Source organism: Oncorhynchus masou, unplaced genomic scaffold, assembly GCF_036934945.1.
Source record: "Oncorhynchus masou masou isolate Uvic2021 unplaced genomic scaffold, UVic_Omas_1.1 unplaced_scaffold_922, whole genome shotgun sequence".
Classification (NCBI taxonomy): domain Eukaryota; kingdom Metazoa; phylum Chordata; class Actinopteri; order Salmoniformes; family Salmonidae; genus Oncorhynchus; species Oncorhynchus masou.
Window position 1 is genome coordinate 136,136 of NW_027015700.1, and position 12,500 is coordinate 148,635.

General features: G+C 47.8%; 1 protein-coding gene across 1 annotated transcript in view; it reads right to left on the bottom strand.

Moving 5' to 3' along the window:
- Nucleotides 1-6,052: 6,052 nt before the first annotated feature.
- The window catches only part of LOC135538164 (Krueppel-like factor 12), a 15,169-nt gene continuing 8,721 nt past the window's right edge, over nt 6,053-12,500 (bottom strand). The window contains exons 3-5 of the mRNA XM_064964134.1: nt 10,180-11,432; nt 7,138-7,289; nt 6,053-6,351 (exon numbers count right to left, since the gene is read on the bottom strand). Coding sequence (XP_064820206.1) covers nt 6,053-6,351; nt 7,138-7,289; nt 10,180-11,432 — 1,704 coding nt within the window. The remainder of the gene's footprint in view (nt 6,352-7,137; nt 7,290-10,179; nt 11,433-12,500) is intronic.

A 12,500-nucleotide genomic window follows, 5' to 3' on the forward strand; every position in this document is an offset into this window, starting at 1 on the left:
CCCTTCCAGTCCAGATAGATACCAGTTAAACATCTCTCCTCCTTTCCCTCTAGATAGATACCAGTTAAACATCTCTCCTCCTTCCCCTCTAGATAGATACCAGTTAAACATCTCTCCTCCTTCCCCTCTAGATAGATATCAGTTAAACATCTATCTGTCCCTTCCCCTCAAGATAGATACCAGTTAAACATCTTTCTGTCCCTTTCCCTCTAGATAGATACCAGTTAAACATCTCTCTGTCCCTTCCCCTCTAGATAGATACCAGTTAAACATCTCTCTGTCCCTTCCCCTCTAGATGGATACCAGTTAAACATCTCTCCTACTTCCCCTCTACATAGATACCAGTTAAACATCTCTCTCCTCCTTCCCCTCTAGATAGATACCAGTTAAACATCTCTCCTCCTTCCCCTCTAGATGGATACCAGTTAAACATCTCTCCTCCTTCCCCTCTACATGGATACCAGTTAAACATCTCTTCTACTTCCCCTCTACATAGATACCAGTTAAACATCTCTCTCCTCCTTCCCCTCTAGATAGATACCAGTTAAACATCTCTCCTCCTTCCCCTCTAGATAGATACCAGTTAAACATCTCTCTCCTCCTTCCCCTCTAGATAGATACCAGTTAAACATCTCTCTCCTCCTTCCCCTCTAGATAGATACCAGTTAAACATCTCTCTTCCTTCCCCTCTAGATAGATACCAGTTAAACATCTATCTGTCCCTTCCCCTCAAGATAGATACCAGTTAAACATCTTTCTGTCCCTTTCCCTCTAGATAGATACCAGTTAAACTTCTCTCTGTCCCTTCCCCTCTAGATAGATACCAGTTAAACATCTCTCTGTCCCTTCCCCTCTAGATGGATACCAGTTAAACATCTCTCCTACTTCCCCTCTAGATGGATACCAGTTAAACATCTCTCCTACTTCCCCTCTACATAGATACCAGTTAAACATCTCTCTCCTCCTTCCCCTCTAGATAGATACCAGTTAAACATCTCTCCTCCTTCCCCTCTAGATGGATACCAGTTAAACATCTCTCCTCCTTCCCCTCTACATGGATACCAGTTAAACATCTCTCCTACTTCCCCTCTACATAGATACCAGTTAAACATCTCTCTCCTCTTTCCCCTCTAGATAGATACCAGTTAAACATCTCTCCTCCTTCCCCTCTAGATGGATACCAGTTAAACATCTCTCCTCCTTCCCCTCTAGATAGATACCAGTTAAACATATCTCTCCTCCTTCCCCTCTAGATAGATACCAGTTAAACATCTCTCCTCCTTCCCCTCTACATGGATACCAGTTAAACATCTCTCCTCCTTCCCCTCTACATAGATACCAGTTAAACATCTCTCCTCCTTCCCCTCTAGATAGATACCAGTTAAACATCTCTCTCCTCCTTCCCCTCTAGATAGATACCAGTTAAACATCTCTCTCCTCCTTCCCCTCTAGATAGATACCAGTTAAACATCTCTGTCCCTTCCCCTCCAGATAGATACCAGTTAAACATCTCTCCTCCTTCACCTCTAGATAGATACCAGTTAAACATCTCTCTTCCTTCCCCTCTAGATAGATACCAGTTAAACATCTATCGGTCCCTTCCCCTCTAGATAGATACCAGTTAAACATCTTTCTGTCCCTTTCCCTCTAGATGGATACCAGTTAAACATCTCTCCTACTTCCCCTCTACATAGATACCAGTTAAACATCTCTCTCCTCCTTCCCCTCCAGATAGATGCAAGTTAAACATCTCTCCTCCTTCCCCTCCAGATAGATACCAGTTAAACATCTCTCCTCCTTCCCCTCTAGATAGATACCAGTTAAACATCTCTCCTCCTTCCCCTCTAGATAGATACCAGTTAAACATCTCTCCTCCTTCCCCTCTAGATAGATACCAGTTAAACATCTCTCCTCCTTCCCCTCCAGATAGATACCAGTTAAACATCTCTCCTCCTTCACCTCTAGATAGATACCAGTTAAACATCTCTCCTCCTTCCCCTCTAGATAGATACCAGTTAAACATCTCTCCTCCTTCACCTCTAGATAGATACCAGTTAAACATCTCTCTTCCTTCCCCTCTAGATAGATACCAGTTAAACATCTATCGGTCCCTTCCCCTCTAGATAGATACCAGTTAAACATCTTTCTGTCCCTTTCCCTCTAGATGGATACCAGTTAAACATCTCTCTCCTCCTTCCCCTCCAGATAGATGCAAGTTAAACATCTCTCCTCCTTCCCCTCCAGATAGATACCAGTTAAACATCTCTCCTCCTTCCCCTCTAGATAGATACCAGTTAAACATCTCTCCTCCTTCCCCTCCAGATAGATACCAGTTAAACATCTCTCTCCTCCTTCCCCTCTAGATAGATACAAGTTAAACATCTCTCCTCCTTCCCCTCTAGATAGATACCAGTTAAACATCTCTCCTCCTTCCCCTCTAGATGGATACCAGTTAAACATCTCTCCTCCTTCCCCTCTACATAGATACCAGTTAAACATCTCTCCTCCTTCCCCTCTAGATAGATACCAGTTAAACATCTCTCCTCCTTCCCCTCTAGATAGATACCAGTTAAACATCTCTCCTCCTTCCCCTCTAGATAGATACCAGTTAAACATCTCTGTCACTTCCCCTCTAGATAGATACCAGTTAAACATCTCTGTCACTTCCCCTCTAGATAGATACCAGTTAAACATCTCTCCTCCTTCCCCTCTAGATAGATACCAGTTAAACATCTCTCCTCCTTCCCCTCCAGATAGATACCAGTTAAACATCTCTCCTCCTTCCCCTCTAGATAGATACCAGTTAAACATCTCTCCTCCTTCCCCTCTAGATAGATACCAGTTAAACATCTCTGTTCCTTCCCCTCTCGATAGATACCAGTTAAACATCTCTGTTCCTTCATCTTTGATGAAATGAAAATTAGTCTAGAAAAGCTAGATTGAAGATCATTAAGACAGTTGATTATTTAAATGAGGTGTGTTACTGCTGGATTGGAAGAAAAGCCTGCATGTCCCTCTCCAATAACAGAGTTGGAGGCCCATGTTTTTTAAAATAGGGAACTGCTGCCCACTTATGGAAATATATATAATCTGCTGCCCCCTAGTGGATATATATAGAATCTGCTGCCCTCTAGTGGATATATATAGAATCTGATGCCCCCTAGTGGATATATATATAGAATCTGATGCCCCCTAGTGGATATATATAGAATCTGATGCCCCCTAGTGGATATATGTAGAATCTGCTGCCCCCTAGTGGATATATATAGAATCTGATGCCCCCTAGTGGATATATATATAGAATCTGCTGCCCCCTAGTGGATATATATAGAATCTGCTGCCCCTAGTGGATATATATAGAATCTGCTGCCCCCTAGTGGATATATATAGAATCTGCTGCCTCCTAGTGGATATATATAGAATCTGCTGCCCCCTCGTGTATATATATAGAATCTGCTGCCCCCTAGTGGATATATGTAGAATCTGCTGCCCCTAGTGGATATATATAGAATCTGCTGCCCCCTAGTGGATATATATAGAATCTGCTGCCCCTAGTTGATATATATAGAATCTGCTGCCCCCTAGTGTATATATATAGAATCTGTTGCCCTCTAGTGGATATATATAGAATCTGCTGCCCCTAGTTGATATATATAGAATCTGCTGCCCCCTAGTGTATATATATAGAATCTGTTGCCCTCTAGTGGATATATATAGAATCTGCTGCCCCCTAGTGTATATATATAGAATCTGTTGCCCTCTAGTGGATATATATAGAATCTGCTGCCTCCTAGTGGATATATATATAATCTGCTGCCCCCTAGTGGATATATATAGAATCTGCTGCCTCCTTGTGGCTATATATAGAATCTGCTGCCCCCTAGTGGATATATATATAGAATCTGCTGCCCCCTAGTGGATATATATAGAATCTGCTGCCCCCTAGTGGATATATATAGAATCTGCTGCCCCCTAGTGGATATATATAGAATCTGCTGCCCCCTAGTGGATATATATATAGAATCTGCTGCCCCCTAGTGGATATATACAGAATCTGCTGCCCCCTAGTGGATATATATAGAGTCTGCTGCCTCCTAGTGGATATATATAGAATCTGCTGCCCCCTAGTGGATATATATAGAATCTGCTATCCCCTAGTGGATATATATAGAGTCTGCTGCCCCCTTATGGATATATATAGAATCTGCTATCCCCTAGGTGATATATATAGAATCTGCTGCCCTCTAGTGGATATATATAGAATCTGCTGCCCCCTAGTGTATATATATAGAATCTGCTGCCCCCTAGTGGATATATATAGAATCTGCTGCCCCCTAGTGGATATATATAGAGTCTGCTGCCTCCTAGTGGATATATATAGAATCTGCTGCCCCCTAGTGGATATATATAGAATCTGCTATCCCCTAGTGGATATATATAGAGTCTGCTGCCCCCTTATGGATATATATAGAATCTGCTATCCCCTAGGTGATATATATAGAATCTGCTGCCCTCTAGTGGATATATATAAAATCTGCTGCCCCCTAGTGTATATATATAGAATCTGCTGCCCCCTAGTGGATATATATAGAATCTGCTGCCCCCTAGTGGATATATATAGAATCTGCTGCCCCCTCGTGTATATATATATAGAATCTGCTGCCCCCTCGTGTATATATATATAGAATCTGCTGCCCCTAGTGTATATATATAGAATCTGCTGCCCCCTAGTGGATATATATAGAATCTGCTGCCCCCTCGTGTATATATATAGAATCTGTTGCCCTCTAGTGGATATATATAGAATCTGCTGCCTCCTAGTGGATATATATATAATCTGCTGCCCCCTCGTGTATATATATATATAGAATCTGCTGCCCCCTAGTGGATATATATAGAATCTGCTGCCTCCTAGTGGATATATATAGAGTCTGCTGCCTCCTAGTGGATATATATAGAATCTGCTGCCCCCTAGTGGATATATATAGAGTCTGCTGCCTCCTAGTGGATATATATAGAATCTGCTGCCCCCTAGTGGATATATATAGAATCTGCTATCCCCTAGTGGATATATATAGAGTCTGCTGCCCCCTTATGGATATATATAGAATCTGCTATCCCCTAGGTGATATATATAGAATCTGCTGCCCTCTAGTGGATATATATAGAATCTGCTGCCCCCTAGTGTATATATATAGAATCTGCTGCCCCCTAGTGGATATATATAGAATCTTCTGCCCCCTAGTGGATATATATAGAATCTGCTGCCTCCTAGTGGATATATATAGAATCGGATGCCCCCTAGTGGATATATATAGAATCTGCTGCCCCCTAGTGGATATATATAGAATCTGCTGCCCCCTAGTGGATATATATAGAATCTGCTGCCTCCTAGTGGATATATATAGAATCTGCTGCCCCCTAGTGATATATATAGAATCTGCTGCCCCCTAGTGTATATATATATTGTTGTCTTCTCACTGTGATTTCTCAGAACATAAATTATATATTCGTTGAAATGTAATTAAGAGAATTTAGAGATTATAGTACAATAAATTAATACATTAATATAATTTTAACATTTGACACATGTATTGTAGTATACAATAATTCACAGTTTAATTTGTATGGAAAACAGAATAACATACATTCGACAAAGCATGTTGGTACTTGGACACTTGTTCTTTCAATCCGAGTTTAAAACATGTTGAATGAAGTTCTCAGTGTTAGTGGACCTACTTCTGTCTCCTGACCCATCGATACACTTGTAGCCTACAACAGTCCATCTACTGTTTGTCTCAGTGTCTGTCTGCTGCTCTGTGTGTCTGTCCGTCCCTCCTCAGATCAGTGTCTGTCTGTCTGTCTGTCTGTCTGTCTGTCTGTCTGTCTGTCTGTCTGTCTGTCTGTCTGTCTGTCTGTCTGTGTCTGTCCGTCCCTCCTCAGATCAGTGTCTGTCCGTCCCTCCACAGATCAGTGTCTGTCTGTCTGTCTGTCTGTCCGTCCGTCCGTCCGTCCGTCCGTCCGTCCGTCCGTCCGTCCCTCACTCCTCAGATCAGTGTCTGTCTGTCTGTCCCTCCCTCCCTCCCTCCCTCCCTCCCTCCCTCCCTCCCTCCCTCCCTCCCTCCCTCCCTCCCTCCGTCCGTCCGTCCGTCCGTCCGTCCCTCACTCCTGAGATCAGTGTGTGTCTGCGTCGGTGCAGGGCCAGGTGATCTGAGCGGGAAAAGGAGCGTTGACAGTCGCCACACCTGAAGGGCTTCACCCCCGTGTGTTTCCTGTAATGGCGGGTCAGCTCGTCAGAACGGGCAAAATGCCACGTACACCCGACCCACGTGCACTTATACGGCTTCTCACCTGGGACAGAGAAGATAGATTATGATGTTTACTGTCACACACACCGGATAGGTGATAGGTGACAGGTGACAGGTGACAGGTGACAGGTGATAGGTGATAGGTGATAGGTGACAGGTGTTAGGTGTTAGGTGATAGGTGTTAGGTGATAGGTGTTAGGTGATAGGTGATAGGTGATAGGTGATAGGTGACAGGTGACAGGTGACAGGTGATAGGTGATAGGTGACAGGTGACAGGGGATAGGTGTTAGGTGATAGGTGATAGGTGATAGGTGTTAGGTGATAGGTGATAGGTGACAGGTGATAGGTGATAGGTGATAGGTTACAGGTGACAGGTGATAGGTGTTAGGTGATAGGTGATAGGCGATAGGTGACAGGTGACAGGTGATAGGTGATAGGTGTTAGGTGATAGGTGATAGGTGATAGGTGTTAGGTAATAGGTGTTAGGTGATAGGTGATAGGTGTTAGGTGATAGGTGATAGGTGTTAGGTGTTAGGTGATAGGTGATAGGTGATAGGTGATAGGTGATAGGTGTTAGGTGATAGGTGTTAGGTGTTAGGTGATAGGTGTTAGGTGATAGGTGTTAGGGATAGGTGTTAGGTGATAGGTGTTAGGTGATAGGTGTTAGGTGCAGTGTAATGTGTTGTTTTACAGGGTCAGTCATAGAGAAGGAGAGAGAAGGAATCAGATAGAAGAATGGCGGAGGACAGATAGAACAGGGGGTGTGTGAGATGTACCTGTGTGTGTGTGCGTGTGCACGTGTGTGTGCGTGTGAGTGTGTGTGACCTACCTGTGTGTGTGCGTCTGTGGGCCTTGAGGTGGGAACTCTTGGTGTACTCCTTGTTACAGCCGTAAAACTCACACCTGTGGACACGCCCCCTGACCTCTGACCTGGTCACATGACCTACCCGCATGCTCTGGATACCACCGGCTAACATGGAGCTGCAACACAATCAATCAATCAATCAATAACTCCATCAATCAATAATTCCATCAATCAATAATTCAATCAATCAATAATTCAATCAATCAATAATTCAATCAATCGATAATTCAATCAATCAATAATTCAATCAATCATTTAATCAATCATTAAATCAATCATTCAATCAATCAATCAATCAATCAATCAATCAATAATTCAATAAATCAATAATTCCATCAATCAATAATTCAATCAATCAATAATTCAATCAATCAATAATTCAATCAATCGATAATTCAATCAATCAATAATTCAATCAATCATTTAATCAATCATTAAATCAATCCTTCAATCAATCAATCAATCAATCAATCAATAATTAAATCAATCAATCAATCAATCATTAAACATTGTATCCCATTTTATCCTACTATTTCTCAATGAACTGTGTTGCTGTCTCCTATTGGACGTTTCTAGACTGTTTCAATACATTTGAAAGGTATTTTCTATTCTGTTTTGCCACTAGATGGAGTCGTGTGATCAAGTGAAGAGGTGGAATAGATCCAGTCCTGACCCACTCTGGTTTAAACCTGTCCCATCTCTGTAGTCAGTCCTGACCCACTCTGGTTACAGCCTGTCCCATCTCTGTAGTCAGTCCTGACCCACTCTGGTTACAACCTGTCCCATCTCTGTAGTCAGTCCTGACCCACTCTGGTTATAACCTGTCCCATCTCTGTAGTCAGTCCTGACCCACTCTGGTTACAGCCTGTCCCATCTCTGTAGTCAGTCCTGACCCACTCTGGTTACAGCCTGTCCCATCTCTGTAGTCAGTCCTGACCCACTCTGGTTTAAACCTGTCCCATCTCTGTAGTCAGTCCTGACCCACTCTGGTTTAAACCTGTCCCATCTCTGTAGTCAGTCCTGACCCACTCTGGTTACAACCTGTCCCATCTCTGTAGTCAGTCCTGACCCACTCTGGTTACAGCCTGTCCCATCTCTGTAGTCAGTCCTGACCCACTCTGGTTACAGCCTGTCCCATCTCTGTAGTCAGTCCTGACCCACTCTGGTTTAAACCTGTCCCATCTCTGTAGTCAGTCCTGACCCACTCTGGTTTAAACCTGTCCCATCTCTGTAGTCAGTCCTGACCCACTCTGGTAACAACCTGTCCCATCTCTGTAGTCAGTCCTGACCCACTCTGGTTACAACCTGTCCCATCTCTGTAGTCAGTCCTGACCCACTCTGGTTACAACCTGTCCCATCTCTGTAGTCAGTCCTGACCCACTCTGGTTACAACCTGTCCCATCTCTGTAGTCAGTCCTGACCCACTCTGGTTATAACCTGTCCCATCTCTGTACTCACTCATGACACACTCTGGTAACAACCTGTCCCATCTCTGTAGTCAGTCCTGACCCACTCTGGTAACAACCTGTCCCATCTCTGTAGTCAGTCCTGACCCACTCTGGTAACAACCTGTCCCATCTCTGTAGTCAGTCCTGACCCACTCTGGTTACAACCTGTCCCATCTCTGTAGTCAGTCCTGACCCACTCTGGTTTAAACCTGTCCCATCTCTGTAGTCAGTCCTGACCCACTCTGGTTATAACCTGTCCCATCTCTGTAGTCAGTCCTGACCCACTCTGGTAACAACCTGTCCCATCTCTGTAGTCAGTCCTGACCCACTCTGGTTACAACCTGTCCCATCTCTGTAGTCAGTCCTGACCCACTCTGGTTACAACCTGTCCCATCTCTGTAGTCAGTCCTGACCCACTCTGGTTACAACCTGTCCCATCTCTGTAGTCAGTCCTGACCCACTCTGGTTACAACCTGTCCCATCTCTGTAGTCAGTCCTGACCCACTCTGGTTACAGCCTGTCCCATCTCTGTAGTCAGTCCTGACCCACTCTGGTTACAGCCTGTCCCATCTCTGTAGTCAGTCCTGACCCACTCTGGTTACAACCTGTCCCATCTCTGTAGTCAGTCCTGACCCACTCTGGTTACAGCCTGTCCCATCTCTGTAGTCAGTCCTGACCCACTCTGGTTACAGCCTGTCCCATCTCTGTAGTCAGTCCTGACCCACTCTGGTTTAAACCTGTCCCATCTCTGTAGTCAGTCCTGACCCACTCTGGTTTAAACCTGTCCCATCTCTGTAGTCAGTCCTGACCCACTCTGGTAACAACCTGTCCCATCTCTGTAGTCAGTCCTGACCCACTCTGGTAACAACCTGTCCCATCTCTGTAGTCAGTCCTGACCCACTCTGGTTACAACCTGTCCCATCTCTGTAGTCAGTCCTGACCCACTCTGGTTATAACCTGTCCCATCTCTGTAGTCAGTCCTGACCCACTCTGGTTACAACCTGTCCCATCTCTGTAGTCAGTCCTGACCCACCCACTCTGGTTACAACCTGTCACATCTCTGTAGTCAGTCCTGACCCACTCTGGTTACAACCTGTCCCATCTCTGTAGTCAGTCCTGACCCACTCTGGTAACAACCTGTCCCATCTCTGTAGTCAGTCCTGACCCACTCTGGTAACAACCTGTCCCATCTCTGTATTCAGTCCTGACCCACTCTGGTAACAACCTGTCCCATCTCTGTAGTCAGTCCTGACCCACTCTGGTAACAACCTGTCCCATCTCTGTAGTCAGTCCTGACCCACTCTGGTTACAACCTGTCCCATCTCTGTAGTCAGTCCTGACCCACCCACTCTTGTTACAACCTGTCCCATCTCTGTACTCACTCATGACCCACTCTGGTTATAACCTGTCCCATATCTGTACTCACTCATGACCCACTCTGGTTATAACCTGTCCCATCTCTGTACTCACTCATGACCCACTCTGGTTATAACCTGTCCCATCTCTGTACTCACTCATGACCCACTCTGGTTATAACCTGTCCCATCTCTGTACTCACTCATGACCCACTCTGGTTAAAACCTGTCCCATCTCTGTCACACCGTCCAGTCCCGTGGTCGGCAGCTCATCATCCTGGCCGTCACCACGGTGATGGTGATGTGGACGTCGGGATACCACCAGGGTTCTGCTGTGTGCTGGGTGGGTGTAGAGCAGGGGTGTGGGCCGTACCACTACGGGCGTACGGGGGGCTTGAAGAGGGGCGGGGCTAGAGGAGAGGGGTGTGGGCCGTACCACTACGGGCATACGGTGGGCTTGAAGAGGGGCGGGGCTAGAGGAGAGGGGTGTGGGCCGTACCACTACGGGCGTACGGGGGGCTTGAAGAGGGGCGGGGCTAGAGGAGAGGGGTGTGGGCTGTACCACTACGGGCGTACGGGGGGCTTGAAGAGGGGCGGGGCTAGAGGAGAGGGGTGTGGGCTGTACCACTACGGGCGTACGGTGGGCTTGAAGAGGGGTGGGGCTAGAGGAGAGGGGTGTGGGCTGTACCACTACGGGCGTACGGTGGGCTTGAAGAGGGGTGGGGCTAGAGGAGAGGGGTGTGGGCCTTACCACTACGGGCGTACGGGGGGCTTGAAGAGGGGCGGGGCTAGAGGAGAGGTGTGTGGGCCGTACCACTACGGGCGTACGGTGGGCTTGAAGAGGGGTGGGGCTAGAGGAGAGGGGTGTGGGCTGTACCACTACGGGCGTACGGTGGGCTTGAAGAGGGGCGGGGCTAGAGGAGAGGGGTGTGGGCCGTACCACTACGGGCGTACGGTGGGCTTGAAGAGGGGCGGGGCTAGAGGAGAGGGGTGTGGGCCTTACCACTACGGGCGTACGGTGGGCTTCAAGAAGGGCGGGGCTGGAGGAGAGGGGTGTGGGCCGTACCACTACGGGCGTACGGGGGGCTTGAAGAGGGGCGGGGCTGGAGGAGAGTGGTGTGAGGAGGTACTCTCTGACATAACCACAAAGGACTCTCATGCCGGGACCTGCCGCTGATATAGCAGGAGTCTTTGGGACATACGTAATGACAGAGGAGGAGGATGAGGATGAGGAAGGCTTGGTGATGGAGGTGGACGGTAGGCGGCACAGGGAGACTCCTGTGGATGTCGGAGATGTCCTGGAGCTGCTGGTGGACAGGTCTACAGGCTCTGTCTGGGGCTGGAAAGAGTTTGGGTTACAGGGTTGTGTGTCTGGAGGACTTGGAGGTACTGGGCTGAACATCTTCCTCTTCAGAACCACCCTGTCCATCTCAGGAGGGGACAACGCCAACAGAGACTGGAGAGGAGAGAGGCGGAGAGAGGAGAGAGAGGGGGGAGAGGGGAAGGAGACAAGGGGAGGGGACAACGCCAACAGAGACTGGAGAGGAGAGAGGCGGAGAGAGGAGAGAGAGGGGGAGAGGGGAAGGAGACAAGGGGAGGGGACAACGCCAACAGAGACTGGAGAGGAGAGAGGCGGAGAGAGGGAGAGAGAGGGGGAGAGGGGAAGGAGACAAGGGGAGGGGACAACGCCAACAGAGACTGGAGAGGAGAGAGGCGGAGAGAGGAGAGAGAGGGAGGAGAGGGGAAGGAGACAAGGGGAGGGGAGAGGAGAAAGGAAGAGAGAGGAGAGAGGGGATGGAGAGAGAGGAGAGAGGGGATGGAGAAAGGGGGAGAGAGGAGAGTGGAGGGGAGAGGGGAAGGAGACAAGGGGAGGGGAGAGGAGAAAGGAAGAGAGAGGAGAGAGGGGATGGAGAGAGAGGAGAGAGGGGATGGAGAAAGGGGGAGAGAGGAGAGTGGAGGGGAGAGGGGAAGGAGACAAGGGGAGGGGAGAGGAGAAAGGAAGAGAGAGGAGAGAGGGGATGGAGAGAGAGGAGAGAGGGGATGGAGAAAGGGGGAGAGAGGAGAGTGGAGGGGAGAGGGGAAGGGAAGAGGGGAAGGAGAAAGGGGGATAGAGGAGAGAGGAGGGGAGAGGGGAAGGAGACAAGGGGAGGGGAGAGGAGAAAGGAAGAGAGAGGAGAGAGGGGATGGAGAGAGAGGAGAGAGGGGATGGAGAAAGGGGGAGAGAGGAGAGTGGAGGGGAGAGGGGAAGGAGACAAGGGGAGGGGAGAGGAGAAAGGAAGAGAGAGGAGAGAGGGGATGGAGAGAGGGGATGGAGAAAGGGGGAGAGAGGAGAGTGGAGGGGAGAGGGGAAGGGAAGAGGGGAAGGAGAAAGGGGGATAGAGGAGAGAGGAGGGGAGAGGGGAAGGAGACAAGGGGAGGGGAGAGGAGAAAGGAAGAGAGAGGAGAGAGGGGATGGAGAGAGGGGATGGAGAAAGGGGGAGAGAGGAGAGTGGAGGGGAGAGGGGAAGGAGAGGTGGATAGAGGA